Genomic DNA, 18,384 nt, shown 5'->3' with positions numbered 1-18,384 from the left:
GAAAGCAGCCCCAGGAGGGTGAGCTGCCCAGTAGGGTCCAGGGCAGCAAAGATAAAATATAGATTTGGTAAGGATTAGCTCAGGAATATTGGAGGGGAGTGTGTTAGTCACATGGAGTTAGGGAATGGCCTAGCCATTGAGCTGTTAAAGGTATTTAAAATATAAGGCTGTGTATGTGGTCTTTCTTTGGGGAATCCAGAACATTGGGGCAGTAGCAAGAAGCAGGCGTGCATACGCTGGAAAGTTTAGAGCAAATGAAAATACTACTGCTTCAAAGTCCTCTGAAACAGTACACACTCAAGCATTGAGTCACCTCCCCAGGCCTCAAGAAATCATTTGCAAGAGTCTTAGGAACTTGTAGTTTGGAATAAAAAGAGGTACTTTCTACTTAGAAGGCCTAGGAAATAGGAAGGAAAGTTTATTTTCTACATAAGGACATATGTGGCTAAAATCATTAGGAATATTATCATAAACAAACATTGTTTGGTGAGTTGGATGGTTTTTCAAGACAGGGTTTCTCTCTGTAGCTCTGGCTGTCCTGGAACTCACTCTATAGACCAGGCTGGCCTCAAACTCAGAGATCCACCGGCCTCTGCCTCCTGAGTGCTGGGATTAATGGCATGTGCCACCACACCTGACTAAACAAACACTTTTATATAAACAGCCTACAAGCATCAACCAGAGTCCCAAATCCTATCAGCTTTTAAAGGAAGAACATTTCATATACAAATTCTAAAAGACAGAACAGAAACAGAAATCAATGTTTTATTTCCTTCTTTATTGACTTGTGTGCATTGTGTGTGTGTGTGTATACGCATATGTGGAGACCAGAGGTCACTCCTCAGGAGCCATCTACCTTGGCTTCTGAGAAAGGGTCTCTCACTGGTGCCTGGGTCTTGTTAATTAGGCCAGGTGGCTTGCCAGTGAGCACTAAGGACCTGACTGTCACTGCCTCTCTAGTGCTGGACTTACATGTGTGCATCTCCTTGCTCGTCATTCTACATAGGTATTGGTCATCAAACCAAGTTTACACAGAAAGCATTAGACCAACCGAACTATCTTTCTAGACCTATAAGCAATGTTTTAAATAGAATCAATTATGAACCTAAAGTATCATTTCCTTAAAAAATCTTAAGTTTTCCAAAGAACAACGTAGCAAATTAAGGTAAAACAACTGATAAGTGGATATTAGCCCAGAAATTTAGAATACTCAAGATACAATTTGCAAAACACAAGAAAATTAAGAAGAAGAAAGATCAACTTGTGGATACTTCATACCTCCTTAGAATAGGGAATAAAATACCCATGGAAGGAGTTACAGAGACAAAGTTTGGAGCTAAGACAAAAGGTTGGACCATCCAGAGACTACCCCACCTGAGGATCCATCCCATAATCAGCCACCAAACGCAGACACTATTGCATATGCCAGCAAGGTTTTGCTGAAAGGACCCTGATATAGCTGTCTCGTGTGAGGCTAGGCCAATGCCTGGCAAATACAGAAGTGGGTGCTCACAGTCATGTATTGAATGGAACACAGGGCCCCCAATGGAGGAGCTAGAGAAAGTACCCAAGGAGCTGAAGGGGTCTGCAACCCTATAGGAGGAACAGCAATATGAACTAACCAGTACCCCCAGAGCTCCTGTCTCTAGCTGCATATGTAGCAGAAGATGGCCTATTCAGCCATCATTGGGAAGAGAGGCCCCTTGGTTTTGCAAACTTTATATGCCCCAGTACAGGGGAAACACCAGGGCCAAGAAGTGAGAGTGGGTGGATAGGGTTTCGGGGGGACTGGGGGTATAGGGGACTTTCAGAATAGCATTTGAAACATAAATGAAGAAAATATCTAATAAAAAAATGGAAAAAAAAAACAGATATCTAGCCAGACATGGTAGCAAACACATTTAATTTCAACAGGGCAGATAGGTCTCTGTGAGTTTAAGGTCAGCCTGGTCTAAACAGGTCCCAGGCCAGCAAGGGCTACACACTGTGACCCTGTCCCAAAAACAGGAGTGTCAGTTTTGATGGAAACTCTGTGAGAATCGCCCCCTTATTCAGTCTTAGCCCTACACGCACACAGCTGGGAAACTGCTCACTCAGCCAGCGCCAGGCTCTGCACCCCACCTGTCTCTCTATAGTGCATCTGAAGGTCCTTCTCTGTCTCATTTCAGCAGACAGTCACTGATAATACAGCTGCCCTTCCTAAAAAATGTACCAAAACCTTTTTTTCTTTTTTTGAGGTAGGAGCTCACTATGTAGCCCAGACTGGCCTCAAACTCTATTCTCCTGCATCAACCTCCCAAGTCTTAGGTTTATAGTTATGTAACACCACACCTGGATACATTATTCTTAAAATTATATGTAGGAGTAGTTCCGCTGCTGCTTAAGAGACATGAGAAAGACCCTGGGCTCCAGCCCCAGTGCAAAAAGTAAAAGCACCCATAGTAACTGGGCAGCCATAAAGCAGGACATGGGCAGGTTTTCTTAACACATTGTCATTCCAGAAACCCAAGGTAAGAGCAGCACGGGTCCATTTATGTCTGCAGTGAGCAGGCTGGGTTCTGTCTTCATGTAAAGTTGGGTCAGCCCTCTTCAGGAAATGTGACTCACGGGTTATGGTTTATAATGATAAATTCTACTGTATTGATATCTGAGGCTATTATTGCTCTTATTTTTTAAATAGTCTTAAGTTTTGACCCTGTTCCAAGTACTGAAGTCAGGTCCTCAGATGTGGAGTCAGGCATCTCTGCCTGCTGAGAAACCCCACAGGTCTCACCTTTAGTTCATTCATCAAACAAAAAATCATGTGAGCATCTACTACTTGTTGGGTAGTGAGCTTACTGAAAAAGTCAAAGAAGGAGAAGAAACCAAACCAAAACAAAACAAAACTTGAAACTTGCTTGTCACAGAACCCGGAATCTAGAGCAGGACCAAGACAACCACCATTCTGTGAGTAAAGGATTCATGGGAAGAAAAAAATAATAGTAATTCTGGGAAGCAGCTGATGAGACTGGGCTGAGACATCCAGAAAAGATCAAGAAATCCCCACTTGTGAAAAACAGGCTGGTTGGTTTGTTTCCTGAGAAGGGCCTACTCCCTTTCTCCTTTACTTCAATTAGCCAATATGTCAGACTGTGAAGTTGAATTCCCAACAATGGGAAGATGCTGCATAGTTCAACAGCACACACACAGGTAATCTAACACACTACACTATTCAACTTTTTATGGTTTCAACTTTCTTAAAAACAAAACCAGAGATGGAGATGAGTATAAGGGGGGAGCCAAGATTTTTAAGGGTCTAGCTCCTCTTCTAGTACATTGGCCATGCTTCAGGAGATGGCCACAGAGCCAGAAGTATATGGACAGACACACTGGAGATGACAGTTACTCATTTTAAAAGAAAGGAGAAAAGAATGTTGAAGAGAGTAGAAAGTGGCTTCTAACTGCCTGTAACCAATTCCAGGGACCCAGAGCCCTCTCTGGCCTCTGCAGGCACCTGGCACACATAGAGTTTGGGGGCTGTAGAGACCTTGGTTGTGGGGATTGTTTGTGAAGGGGAAGGTGTTCAGCAGGATCTGTGACCTTTGAACAGTGAAAGGTAAGCACGCACTAGTGGTAGCATGTGGGTAGTGCAAATACCTACATGGTCTCTCTGGGCAGCAAGATTTTGTTTCAGTTGAAGTAATCTAGAGAACGACTCTCACAGTTTGTCTTATTTTTCTAATTTCTATGGAAGATGAAAAGTACAAGAAAACAAACTAGAAGAGACCAGGTGAACATACATACTTTTTTACTATTCCCATGTGGGTGCCAGGAACTGATTCTAGGTCCTCTACAAGAACATCAAGCGCTCTTCACTGCTGAGCTATCTTTCCAGTTCCAATAAAATTTTTTTCTTAAAAGATATATTTTATGTATGTGAGTACACTGTTGCTGCCTTCTGACACATCAGAAGAGGGCATCAGATCCCATTACAAGAACAGTCAATGCTCTTAACAACTGAGCCTCCCAATAAAAATTTTAAGTTAAAAAATAGGATGTTGCCAGGCAGTGGTGGTGCATGTCTTTCATCCCAGCACCTGGGAGGCAGAAGCAGACTCTCTGTGAGTTCAGGCCAGCCTGGTCTACAGAGAAAGAGTTCTAGGACAGCCAGGATTATTACACAGAGAAACCCTGTCTTAACAAAACAAAAAGAAGAAGGAAGTATATCAATGTTAATAGAGGGGGTAAAAGAACAGGACAAGGCAAGTAGAAAACATTTATCAAGATGGCAGACTTTAGTTCTGACTCATGAGTAAGCACGGTAACCCTGAATGGCCTACATTTATAGTTATACTAAAATAGGCCCTACTATGTAGACCAGGCTTGCCTAGAACTCAGTCTTCCTGCCTTGTCTTTAAATCTTTTCCTTTGTTTTACTTTATCTATGCCTGTATATTAACGTGTGAGTCTTCAAATGCATCTTGTTGGATCTTAACTTTTTTATGTATTCTGACAATGTCTGTAAAAATGGGAAGGACAGTAATACACTTTTGGTGAGAGCTGCGAAATAGTGTCTTACAGTGACATATACTCTGTATTACTATAATTTAAAAGGCATCAGCCTGGAAGGGGAAATACATATATAACTCCACACTTTAAAGTATTAGGCGGGAAGACCCTGAAGTCAGTTCAAGGCCAGTCTGTCTACATAGCAAGACTTTGTCTCAAAACACAAGAAAAAAGTAAGTATGTCATGAAAGCTTCATGAACAATAACTCATTTCCCTACTTGTAGTTAGGACATGTTAATAAACACTTTGGATATACCAGATCAGCTAGCATAATGTCAGCACTAAGAAAATAAGTTAATCAGCCAAAGAATGTAAAAATTAACAAAACAGTGAAATGATATGAACATGTTATCTGTACCTTGTACAGGAAGCTCTCCATAGTTTGATCTCTTATCTGACAAGGCTGTCAGAGGCTTGGAGGTTGAGATTGGACCACTTATGGAATGTCTCTGAAATGAAAGCAAAGGCATGTAAAATCTAGTCCTGAGAATCACAAAAAAACCAGAGGCTTCCAAGAGTAGATGTTTAATTATAAACGGTGAATAATTCCTTTGTTCTGCTGTGGTAAGGTATAAACACACAATAGACACATACAATGTATGATCTGTAGACTTAAAAAAAAATCCTTGGGACTAAAGAGATGGCTCAGTGGTTAAGAGCACCCACAGGCTGCTCTCCCAGAGGACTCGTGTTCCCAGCACCCACATGGCAGCTCACAACTTTCTGTAATTCCATTTCTAGGGGACATGACACCCTCACATAGATAAACGTGCATGCAAAACACCAATGCATATAAAATGAAAATTAAATCATTTCTATTCCTATGTGGTTTTAAGAAATAATATAGCCAGCATCCTTTTCACTTGGTTTCCTTTAATGGTAGCATCACAATACTGGCACAGTCAAGGCAAGGACACTCCCTCTATACAAAGACACTTCCTTAGGACCCTATTATAGTAACATATACCACTGATCCTAACAGCCTCTGGCACTCTGAATAAAACTTAATTCTTCTCTTTAAAGAACTTAAACAACCATATGCTAATTCACTAAACACAAAATTAAGTTCCAAACTGAAATATGGAAATGTTTCTATAGTGGTTTTATTGTTTTTTCTTGTCCCCATTCCAAACAGACCTCAACTATGCCTCCTACTCAATAATTTGACAACTTCCCTGGATTAGACTGTGGTCTTTAATCAGCACCCCTGACAAAAGCGCTAGTAGGTTGTTTCCTTGTCCACTGATGTAGTCATATACAACAGCCTAAACACCCCTTCCCCTACTACTGCTCTGACCTATAAGATACATAACAGACTGTCCACGCTTCTTTCTGCACTTCTATTTGCTTGTTGGCTTTTCTCCAGCCCCAAAGGCACCCTAAAGACAAAAATCTCACTAAGTAACCCTGGTTGTCCTGGAACTTGCTAGGTATAGACCAGGATGGCCTCAAACTCTCAGAGATCCACCTACCTCTGCCTCTACACCCCAGCCCTCAGCCCTATCTCTCTAAAATCTAACTAACCTCCAGCTACTTGTTTTGCTTTCTCGTAAGAGCTCTGCAAAAGGCTAGCTTCTCCACATCTTCACACCGCTAACCTTTCATTCTGCCCATGGCATGCACTGCTATCTTACTGTGAACTTCATTTCCATCTCCTTGGTGACTGCTGATGCTGACCACCCTTGCATATGCTTACATATAAATCACTTGCCCTTTAGTACATGCTGTCTTCAAGTTACTGCATGCAAGTCTTTTCTACAAGTAAATATTGTAAATATATGCTCTTATGCATGGTATGCCTTTGCTTATTTGCAATGTGTTTAGGGCAAATTTTAAAAATCCTGACACCCAAAAAGCAGTTGTTTTATGACTCATTTGTTCATGTGTGTGTCCTAAATAAGAAGCCTTCTCATGCTCAAAGAATACAAATATTTTCACTATTGTTCCTGTCTATAAGCTTTATGTACAGTGCCATCATTTGAGTCTACTGGTCAAACTCAGTATGTCATACACTTTCTCTACCCTCATACTAAATAACCCTGACAGCTATGCTGAAGTCAGCTCATCTATCCCAGGCCTCTATCCACTCTCTGATCTCTCTTGAATGAAACATACTGTTAATGCCATGCTGTAAAGGTTGAAATCAAGTACTCTAAATCCTCCAAATGTTTTCACATACTCAAATCCTTTTGCATTTCTATATAAATATAAAACTACATCTTATTTTATTGGATTCTATTAAAAAATTGTAAGACTGTTCTTGTTCTGGCAGTCATAACTAGCAGAAATAACCTACTATATTAATTATGTACACTGTATGACAAAATACCCCAATATTTTACAGTGACTTTAAACAATAAACACTTATGATCTCATGATTTCTCTGGATCAAAAGCTTAGCTAGATAACTCCAGCTCCAGGTCTTCGGTGAGCAGGCCAATCTAGCTATCAGTTATCACAAAGATCGATTGGTGGTAAGGTATAGGGGAAATCTCCAGATTTCAAGTTTGTCAGCAGTGGTTGTTGATGAGACTCAGAGCCACTTCTAAGATTACTCAATGGTCCTTGGCACAAACAAGCTCACAATGTGGCAACTACAGAGGGTTTCCTCAGAGAGGGTGAATCTAAGTAGCAAGAAGAGTGAATTTAAGAGGAGCACTCTCAACAGAAGCCAACTTTATAACCTTCTCTGGGAAGTGCCATTATGTTACTGCTGCTATACTCTATTCATTAGAAACAAACCATGGAGTCAGTCAGCCAACACTCAACAAGAGCAGAGCACACAAACAATGCCTACCAGTCCCTGACTCACTGGGAGTTACAGACTGCCCACGACAGTTATTTATAGCTCTCCTAATCCTTTTGGAAGTTACTTTTACAGTCTTTTGGGCAGGCCTAGGCTATCAAGCACTCAAGAGCTAGCTAGATATACTTTATCTCCTAATCTGTTCAAGGGGGTTCTTCATAGTGGCTGATATGAAATCACAGGATTCCCTACCCTGTATAAACTACAGAAAGCGTCTGTCTGAAAAGTCTTCCTGCCAGGCCATATAGGGCTTCACTCCAATCAGGAAAGGCAGCTATGCCCTGAAGAGTCTAGCAACTTCATTTTCCTTGAATGTTGCTTTGTAGCCTCAGATCTAACTGGTATATCCTTTTCTGTTCCAAATTGGATCGTCCTCCCTAAATCACAACCTGAAACTGCCTCCAGGAAAAGAGAGCCTCAGCAGGACTTCCCTCATCTGTCAGTATTGTTTTTCGGGGACCACAGCAGTGCAATGTCTGAAAACAATGGCTTCCTACATTTTACCCAGCTTTCCATTTGTGTTTGAGACAACTCTTGTTGTAACCACATAACAAGCATTCCTGTCCATGAAGTTTTAAAAAAAACCTATCCAGGCAGTAATGGTAAATGCCTCAAATTCTAACACTTGGGAGGCAGAGGCAGGCAGATCTCTGTTGAGTTCAAGGCAGCCTGGTCTATAGTATAGCCAGCACTACACAGAAAAACCATGTCTGAAAAAAAACAAAAAAAAACAAAACAGAAGCTATACATTATTCATCTTATTTGAGGCTTGTCTTACTTGGCATGTTGCTCTGTACCTTTAGATTTCAAATCTGATTAATAAAGAACATTTAAAAAGCATTAAATCTACAGGCAAAACATGGAGTTTCCTTGCCTTCCTTTAGAATGAAGAAGACATCTTGTATAAATGTGAAAATGCAAAGCCACTGGCTGAGAGGCTGCATTTATCTTAGACTGTGAGAGTTTAAAAGTCCACTCACAAATCACAGGGCCAATCATGAAGTGTCAATTAAAAAAGAAAATGTCCCAAGGCCTAACTTTAGGGAGTAAGCCACTGCTACCTGTATTTACAAAACACTAGTTCAGCTACTCTCACCCATGTTAAAGTATTTTGCTTCAGCCATATTCTGAAAGTGGCTGAGAAAACAGCATAACAAGAGGGTCTCTGGAGTACTACAGAGAACAGCCCTCTGCCCTGCTCCTGGATGCACTTCAACAATGGCAAAGAATAGAAATTCTCAAAGTTCTTTATAATGGATCAGCATGTCACATCCTTGAGCTTGACTGTGACAAATGGCCTTCAATGAACAGCACTTCTCTCAATCCATGCCTTGAGTAGACCAACATTTAACTCTGGGTTGTGTATGTGCAAGTATGTAGATATGTGTGCTTGCATTCAGGTGTGCCAAGGAGGCCCAGAAAAGGGTCAGATACGCCCAAGGAGCTCAAGTCATAGGGTATTGTGTGAGGTCTCCCATGAGTGCTGGGAACTGATCATAGGTCCTCTCTGAGACCCATGAGCTCTTTTCACTGCTCAAGCCATTTCTCCAGCCAATAAGTCTGCAAGATTTGAAATGGGTCTATTGGACAGCAAAAGATAAAATGTGCCACCTACAGACTTAGAGAGATCAAAGCTTCCAGAACAGCATCACAATTTACATTTATAATTTGCCCCAGTGAAGCATACTCATGGTATTTTGCCAAGCAAATCTAAAAAACATCCCTCTGAGGCAGTCATCTGTCCACCTGAGACATGTGCATGACTGAAGGAGGATCTAACATGCATATTTAAAGCTGTCTGCGCCTTCAATGATCCTAGGCTCTTACCTGCATGGGAGAAACGGCAGCTGCAGGAGGGGTTTTCATGGGACTTGGACTCAGAGGTGTTCGAGGGATTGCAGCTGCAGCAGCGTTTGGTACTAGGAAAACAGCAAATGGGAAATTTAAGTATAGACACAGCATGGTGCAGGAATGTGTCCTGCACAGGAATTTCTGCAACCAGACGAATGGTTGCTGCTCTAGGCCAGCACTTCACTTCTGCTATTTAATCACAATGTTTAGCTAAAATACTACATAAGGCAATGAACTCTAAGAAAGAAAGAAAACAAGAGGACGGGGCAAAGCTCAGTGGAACAGCATTATAGCACGCATGAGGCCCTAGGTTCCAGCCCTAGCATCACTATTTCTATAGTTTTAAGAAACTAAGAGGCAGGCAAGGTAGCAAACACCTATAACCTCAGTACTGCAGAGGCAGAGGCAGAAGGATCACAAGTTGAAACTAGATTGAGCTACTTCTATCTAGGTCAACCTGGGCCGCATAGTAGAGCCCTATCTCAATAACCAATACGAACACACAAACACACACACACACACACACAGAGAGACAGAGACAGAGACAGCGACAGACACATAGACAGAGACAGTATACAGCTTTTATGACAGATTGCAGATATATCTTCAGGGTTCACGCTGTAAGAGCTATATCATCAAGAGTCTAGCTTGCAGTGTACAGAAGAGAATCCTGAGGTTACAGAACTTTGATCTGAACTTCATTCCAATTATCCAGGATTTTAAACAAGAAAAACTCTCTCAAAGGCAAAAGATGAAACTAATTCCAAGTTTACTGAAATTAATAGTCGAAGGTGCCTTGAACTAATGTCTTTGACTCTAGAGATGAGGAAAGAGAAGAGAACAAGGAAGCTCATGGGGGAGGCTCGACAGTGAGGAAAAGACGTTAGGTTAGGTTCCTAGGTTTCTGGTCTCAGTAACTGGGTAGAACTCTGTTGACAATAGAAATGGAGAACAATGAAGAGAAGACTCGGAGAATGAGATCTGGTCTGGCATAAGGATGCTCAAGTGTCAGTGTCAACAAGGCACCTGGGTATACAGGACTGAGAAATTCAGAGGAAGGTTGGGAGCTAACGTTATGTATCCAGAAGTCTGCACATAAAGAAGATACAAGAAGTCACGGGAGTGAGTATGATCCGCCTAGGGAGAAAAGACACTGGGTGGCCTGGGAAGTAAGGCAAACAGCTGAGACCAGGATTTCTAAACTGAGGTACATTCCGAATGCTGCAGAATGGGCCTTAACTCATGATACCATGCAACACTATGTGATGCTATATGGCACTGTATGATACCATAGTCAACCTGATGAAACTCAGAGAGTACGGCGTATGGTAATACAGAATACCGAACTAGACAAGGAGGATACGTCAGGTGAGCAGAACCATAAGCCTTGCAATCCACACACACATGTAATCAAGTTACCTTGAGATGCACTGTCAAAAGACTTGATGAGGGTTTTTACTGTGGGAGTTGGTTCTGAGGAAGTGGAGGACCTTCTACTCAGTCCCATCCCTTGCCTCAAGGCTGCCAAATCTCTTTCAACAGCATTCATGTAGTTATACACCCGGCCACGCTCCTCCTCTTGCCTACAAACAGGAAAATAAAGGCATGGCATGTATGAGAAAATGCCCATTTTAAAATTTCTGACTGAAAAGCATTAAAAGTTATTAGGGTTTGGTTTTTGCTTTTGCCTTTTGTTTTTTAGCTTTTTTAATTGTACCAGTTGAACACAATTGCCTGACCTAATATTATTTGCCTGGTAGACAGCAGGAAATGATACTGAAATGTTCCTATCAGGTGATCCTAAGCAAGTTAAATAGCCATCAAATTCCATCTGCATTAAGTGTCAGGTGAGGACATCAGTAATCAATTAGCAGTAAGTCAGGAGGCAGACCGGCCTCAGCCGGACACAACTGGGAATCTCTGGTTCTGTGCTGCCAGTAAGGCGCAGCCCTTCTCAGGCACGGGGGAATTCACTAGCAGAGATAATCTACACTGGTTCCAGCTAAACACTGCTTCACAGAGACACACAAAGGAGTAAGACGAAAAGTTCCATCTTCCTAAGAAGAGGTAAACTACTGTATCTCCAGAGAATCCCTCCAACGGGCTCGAAAAGCTCACGGAGTCAGTTAAGGCCATAAAACATTTTACTGTCTTAATGAGACACTGTTTGAAAGACAGTAAAAATATTTTATAAAAAAAAACCCTTATTTTCCAAATTCAAAAATTTTTAAGAATAATGTGTCTTATCTTTAAAAAAAAGATTTATTTATTTCATGTATGTAAGTATACTATTACTTTCTTCAAACACACCAGAAGAGGGCATCAGATGCCATTACAGATGGTTGTGAGTCACCATGTGATTGCTGGGATTTGAACTCAGGACCTCTGGAAGAGCAGTCAGTGCTCTTAACCACTGAGGCATCTCTCCATCCCCCCTTTTTTTTTTCTTTAAAAGAAACTTTTTTTTTTACATTCTGTTTTAAAATTTTATTTTATGTGAGTACACTGTAGCTATCTTCAAACACACCAGAAGAGGGCATAGGAGTCCATTACAGATAGTTGTGAGCCACCATGTGGTTGCTGGGAATCGAACTCAAGATCTATGGTAAAGCAATCAGTGGTCTTAACCACTAAGCCATCTCTCCAGCCCATTACATTTTTAAAAGAATGCATTTAGCCAGGTGAGGTAGTACATGCCTTTAATCTTAGCACTGTGGAGGCAGAGGCAGATCTCTGTGAATGCAAGGCCAGCCTGGTCTGTATAGTGAGCTCCAAAACAGCCAGGTTACATACAGAGAGACCCTGTCTCAAAATAGTTAGTTAGATAGATGGATAGATAGATAGATAGATAGATAGATAGATAGATAGATAGATAGAATTTAACTGGTTAGATGACAACTATATTCTGGTTACTAAATTTTTGCTGGGCTGAAAAGTAACTTAGTCCTGAGCCCCTGCCTAGACAGGTAGAAAACCCTGGGTTAAATCAGCAGTACCAGAGGGGAAGTAAGCTGCAGCAGACTGGAGACATAACACAGCACTTGGTGAGTGTGAATGAAGGTGTGTTTGAGAATCAGCACTCCAAGAAGAAAAGCCAGCTATGATACGGAAAATGAAGCTGTGTAAATAAACTTCTCCTATCTTATCCATTAAAATCCACCGGTCTATCATAGACTTTGAAAGAATTTCCTACCCATCTGATTCTATAACATCATACATCAATTATAACAAAACATTGGCATTTCGCAGACATTTCATTCAGATGCCTTTAATTATATAACGAATTTAAGTCATATTTGCTATTACTAATGATAGCATCAAAATACTCCAAGCCCAGTGAGATGGCTTATCAGGGAAAGCTGCTCGATGCCAAGTCTGACAACCTGAGTTTGATGCCCAGAACACACACAGCAGGAGAAAACCAACTTTTACAAGTTGCCTTCTAATTTTCAGATGTACAGAGTGGCACAAACACAAAATAACCAAATACAATTTAAAAGAAAAAAAGTCGCCGGGGGTGGTGGTGCACGCCTTTAATCCCAGCACTTGCGAGGCAGAGGCAGGTGGATTTCTGAGTTCGAGGCCAGCCTGGTCTACAAAGTGAGTTCCAGGACAGCCAGGGCTACACAGAGAAACCCTGTCTCGTAAAACCAGAAGAAAAAAAAAAAGTCTCTTTAAATCTTCATCTCCCAGTGGCAGAACAAAGTTTTCCAAAATTCCCAGGCTCCCTTGAAGACCGACTTTTCGTCATCAGCAAATACCAGCAGCTGTCCCCTCAATGGACAGGACCACATTACTTACTAGGAGAAAGCAGCTCAGACTAAAGCCAGCACAGTGCTCACCTCAGCCACCTCACACCTGGACACAGGGTTTAAAGCAGAAGTGCCAGCTCACACTTCCACTTATCACATGGAAGGTTGGAAACAGGGCACTCCAGGGCTGGGATTTGGTAAACCTTTCAACAAAGGTATTTTAAGTGAAACCCATGTTTTGTTAGGCAGTTTTGCACTAGAAAAAACAAAAAGTTAGCACATGTTATAATGAGCTTGACTTTGATACGAAGGCCAGGCCGTGGGTCATCAAGTTTACCTTTGTTCTTCACTATCAATGCAAAAATCAGTGCAAAGCATCAACTTCCGGTTAGTATTATTATGAAGACTAAGTGCAAGGGGCCCTGGAAGGTTTCATCACTCTAACAACAGCACAGTACACGATGGCTCTCTCTCATCATTTAATAGTGTGTGGGGGTGCCTGCAGAGGCCAGAGAGAGCAACATGTTCCCTGGAGCTGGAGTTACAGGTAGTCCTGAGCTGCTGGAACTAAACTCAGATCTTTTGGAAAAGCAGGAAGTACTCTTAACCACTTCCACCTTTCCAACCCAAGATGCCGCGTCTTTTGGTAGGCATCTCCTTGAAACATAAAGACTAGTAAACTTTCAGGATCCCATGGAATGATCCTTCAAGAACAGAATTTTAGGGCTTAGTGGTAGAGTGATTGGTAGATGTAAGGCCCTAGGTTAATCCCTAGCATGACAGATGGATGGATAGATGGCCAGACAGAACCAACTTCTAAACTCAGGGTAACTATCAAATGAGGCATTTCTGACACATAAACTCATTCCCCAACTCAGATGGAATGTTACTGTGGGAACTCAAAACATATCACAGGTATAATCTCATGTGGCCATTTTTATGAATTTCCAATGATCTCTGTGTGGAGGGTACTAATGTGGAAGACTTTTAAAAAAAAGGAACTTCCTCAAGTGAATGATGGAAAGAAACTTACACTGTACTGATCGACTGTTTTTCCAAATTGGTAACTTAAGTTTACAGCTGGCTGCTTCCATCCCTCTACGAGCATTAGCTCTCTTACCCACGAGAGTACTATAAAGTAGCTCACAGGCCTTCATGTTACAGCTGAGAGAACTGAGGCACAGGGCACGGGGCACAGGGAGATGAACACTGTTAACTGAGAGCACACCGCCACCAAGAGGCAGGGCCAGACAGCCTGCTTCCAGACCTCTAGTCTACAGAGAAATAAGAGGGCTGCACTGTGAGCGAGCGTCAGGACTAAGAGCAGCACCAGGGCCACATCTGTTCCTTACTGAAACACAACCGGTGTCTCAGAACGTACTTGCGTGACTTTATTTCCTCCAATTCTTTTGTGAGTTTCTCATTTTTCTCTTGGGCCTCATGTAGCCGTCGCTTTAGATCACCGATCTCTTCTTGGGCTTCAGACTTGATATCATTTGCAATGACCACTGCAGTCTGGAGATCAGCCTGAAATTGCCGCCATTCTGCAGACTCTTCCTACATTAAAAAACTAAACTCTTATTTCCAAAACAAAGCGATGAAGATTTACTTAAAAGCAATAAAGTTTATGATTAGTTTGCCCTAACACGTCAGACTCTTGAATCGAGACTTGTTTTAATCCCAAGAATTGCTGCTATCTATTTTTAAAACAAAGCAACTCTTTATCAGTGAACTTGTTCTTAATGAGGGAAGATTTGCCATCTGAGCCTCCTACCGAGGCATTAAGTATTCAGAGTGCTCAATAAATATTAATGAGGAAAATTTTTAGGCTACTCCTTCCTCATGCAAGTTTCAAAGCAAGTGTTATGAAAATAAATATCATCAAAAATTTAGAGCTTTACCTCTGGAACTCTCAAGAAGGTATATAAATGGTATGTGAACCACACAGTAAAAAAAAAAAAAACCTATAAATACCCTGACATCAAAAACGAGCAGGAAAAAAAAAAAACTAAAGTAAAGGAAAAGGAAGAGGAAGCCAGAAGAAAAACTGAACTTAGTGCAGGCAGACACAGTCATACAAAGAGGCGTAAGGAACTGAGCACTCTGCCGCTTCCCACAGACAGAAGGATACGGGTGTGGCTGGGCGGAGACGTCTCCCCAGGGGCCTCACTTCCCCCAGAGCCACAGCTGGGCCTTGCCTGCGCCCTCTCATCCTCAAAGCAATTTTCTGGTACCATGCCCACACATCTTAGCAGCATGGATGCCGGCAGCCAACCCAACTCAGCACAGAAACCTCACATACAAACAGCCTGCTCTCTGATTTTAAAATCAAAAGTTAATAAACTTTATTTTTAAAACACATCTTTCCATAAATAACTACCAGTACATTCTCCTACCGTAAAAGCAGTGCCAGTCCCAACTTAAAATAATGGCACTTGCTTTCAGCCCAGTGTGGCTGATATCCTACCCTATCTGCAGACTAAAGTACCAGTACACATTTCAGAATACCATGTTTCCTAGTGAGACAGCACATGAAGATTCATCCTACCCGAAGCCTCCTGTGAAGCGTCTTGATTTCTCTTTCCATGTCATGCTTTTGGTCTTGGAGTTTCTTAACTGTATCTGAAAAGACCACAAAGATTAAATATTTCTTTTTAAACCTAAAGTTCTTAATGATCTTAAATGTTCAAAAGAAATGACATAAAAAGAGGTGTTAAAAATATGATCATCTAAATAGTTTTCCTATGCAGAAACGTGTTTACTTTCATCACAAAACTTAAAAGCATGAAAAGAATATTCAATCCAAGACTACAGTTTCTGCATCATTTCCTAAGTAAACTGGAAGCAATTGTTGGAAACATACATATTATTGGCACAACGCCAATCAAAACAGCATTGACTACTATTAAATTCTCAACTTTTAATCACAGAAGTTATCACTCTAAACCGTGCAAGCATAACTCCCCTTTCACACTGGAATAAATTCCAGAAACATGAAATCAGTAAAATTATTTTTAACATTGATTGTAATATCCAGAGAGCTGCCAATTAATCTGTGGAATAGTAGCACTAAATACAATAGGAAATTACATTCTCTGCTTGTAAGAAGTTCTGCCTTAAAAGCCACACACAGAGAAATGCCTCAGGAGCATACCACGTTGTAACTGCTCTGCTGGACATCGGTCACACTCCTTACTCTCACAGCTCAGGAATAAATCACTTCTCAGATATGCAGCAGGAAAGGCAGTTATGTATGGAAATAATCCTGTACTAAGATTTTGCCTATTGATGCTATAGTTCTCTCCATTCTCAAACATAGTCTTTCTCTCCTCCTCCCACAAATACATAAAATGAAAATAAACCACTCTCAAATTCAGGACCTCATATGCTACGCATAGGTTTTCAACCACTGAACATATCCTGAGTCATGATACATATATTTAACCCTTTTGTTTGTTTTTGAGACAAGATCTCATTATGCTCACTATGTAGCTCTAGTTGTCCTGGAACTCACTATGTTGGTCAGCCTGGTCTTGAACTCACAGAGATCCACCCAACTGCCTCCCAATGCTGGGATTAAAAGTGTGGATCACTACATTGGGCTTTTTAAAAATCAATTTGTGTGTTTGTGTGTGTGTGTGTGTGTGTGTGTGTGTGTGTGTAAAACAGAGAGAGGAGAGAAAGAGAGAGGGAGAGAGATTACTTGATTGTACATTTAGTGAGCACAGGTAAAGAGGTCAGAGGACACCAACAAAGTTGGTTCTTCTCTTCCACTGTGGGTTCCAGGACTAAACTCAGGCACGCTTCTCTCATGAGCCCACGATATATTAAAAATGATACAAAGTAACTTCAGTTATAAGATATTAGTACAAACTATTATTAGGAGCACATAATATTTTCTAATGTTGGATAAAACGAGATAAAACAAGATAGAGAGATGTCTAATTTTAGCAGCCAACAGTTAATGTCTCCACTGGAGACACAGTGCCAAAAAGAAAGCTGAGCTAGGGGAGCAGAGTGACTTCTCTTCAAAGAATTCAACTTCGGAGGCTGTCCTGTGAGAAGCCTCCTTTAAGCTGGACAGACGGACCACCCAGTCCAGTCAAGGCAAGTCCACACAATGAGAGGACGAGTCTATGGCCCTGTTCTCTGCTAACACAAACGGGGGAACTCTGAAGTCAGTGGGTCTGGCTCCTTGTCAGCTCATGCGCATGGCTGGGTTCAGACATTCAGACACAAAGAGTGAGGACAAAAACTGAGAACACTAGAAATTCCACTTTTTCTTTACATTCAGTCTACTTATGTATAAGAGGTTTTGTTATTTTGTTTTGATACAACATGCATTTAGCCCTTGTTGGCCTGGAACTTGCTACACAGTCTAGGTTGGCCTTAAAGTCACAACAATCCACCTGCCCAGGTTCAATTCTCAATACCCACACGGCACCTAACAACTGTCTACAACTCTAGCCCCAGGGTATCTGAGAAACATACACACAGGTAAAACACTCATTCATTCATATTCTCTCATTCATATTCTCTCATTCATATATATATATATATAGTTGTAAAGGAAGACATAATTCCTCAGACTGCCAATTGTGTTAGTACTAGCTGTTAGGTCCTGGCATCTTAATCTTTGTTGCACTTTTGTTTGTTTGTTTTTTGTTTTGTTTGTTTGGTTTTGGTTTTTATTTCGAGACAGGGTTCCTCTGCATCACCCTGGCTGTCCTAGAACTCACTCTGTAGATCAGGTTGGCCTCGAACTCAGAAATCCACCTGCCTCTGCCTCCCAAGTGCTGGGATTTGTGGCACATTTAACTGCACTGGGCATCTTAGACTGGTTATAAAATTCTAATTCCTTCAGCTGTCTTTGTTCTTCTGGTCTCTTCTCCATCAACCTGCACATTCATGTTCACAGAAGGCACACAACCTCTCCTCTTAACAAGAACATGTGTTGCTACTGGTGTGCACACAAATTAGTGCCTGTCATTACTCTTTTATACATAAAAGGAAAGCTGGCAGACAGGGACATATTTAAACAGCATAAATTGTACTAGGCAGGTCTTTAGGGCCGTGATTTCAACTTTATGATCACGGTCGTACTTTTCCTCTGAGACAGAAAGTTAAGAAATGGCAGCACGCTTCTCCTGAGATTGAGGGGTTTCTAAGGTCTTTTGGGTTTTGTTTGTTTGTTTGTTTTGTTTTGTTTTGGTAAAGACTACTGCTACCTAGCACAGCCTATGGCCACACAAGGAGGAAGTATCACCTCAACTCAGGAATTTTCAAATGAGCTGCTTTCCTCTCCAGTTTCCCTAGTGTGAGCGACACTGCCACCTACTGTCTTCAATTCAAATTGTATCACAAACAAGAACTATTATCTCCTTGCTTTTAAATTACAGATTAAACCTCCAATTTTTTTTTACAGA

At 41.4% G+C, this 18,384-nt stretch overlaps 1 protein-coding gene across 1 annotated transcript in view; it reads right to left on the bottom strand.

Annotated features, from left to right (window-relative positions):
- Positions 1-18,384, bottom strand: part of Specc1l (sperm antigen with calponin homology and coiled-coil domains 1 like) — a 103,145-nt gene that overhangs the window by 41,248 nt on the left and 43,513 nt on the right. The window contains exons 6-10 of the mRNA XM_021173800.2: positions 15,507-15,580; positions 14,340-14,515; positions 10,626-10,789; positions 9,183-9,274; positions 4,908-4,998 (exon numbers count right to left, since the gene is read on the bottom strand). Coding sequence (XP_021029459.1) covers positions 4,908-4,998; positions 9,183-9,274; positions 10,626-10,789; positions 14,340-14,515; positions 15,507-15,580 — 597 coding nt within the window. The remainder of the gene's footprint in view (positions 1-4,907; positions 4,999-9,182; positions 9,275-10,625; positions 10,790-14,339; positions 14,516-15,506; positions 15,581-18,384) is intronic.

Source organism: Mus caroli, unplaced genomic scaffold (genome assembly GCF_978045245.1).
Source record: "Mus caroli unplaced genomic scaffold, Mus_caroli_1 scaffold_9, whole genome shotgun sequence".
Lineage (NCBI taxonomy): Eukaryota > Metazoa > Chordata > Mammalia > Rodentia > Muridae > Mus > Mus caroli.
Note: the sequence above shows the minus strand (reverse complement) of the source record. Positions and strands in the feature narration are given on the sequence as shown.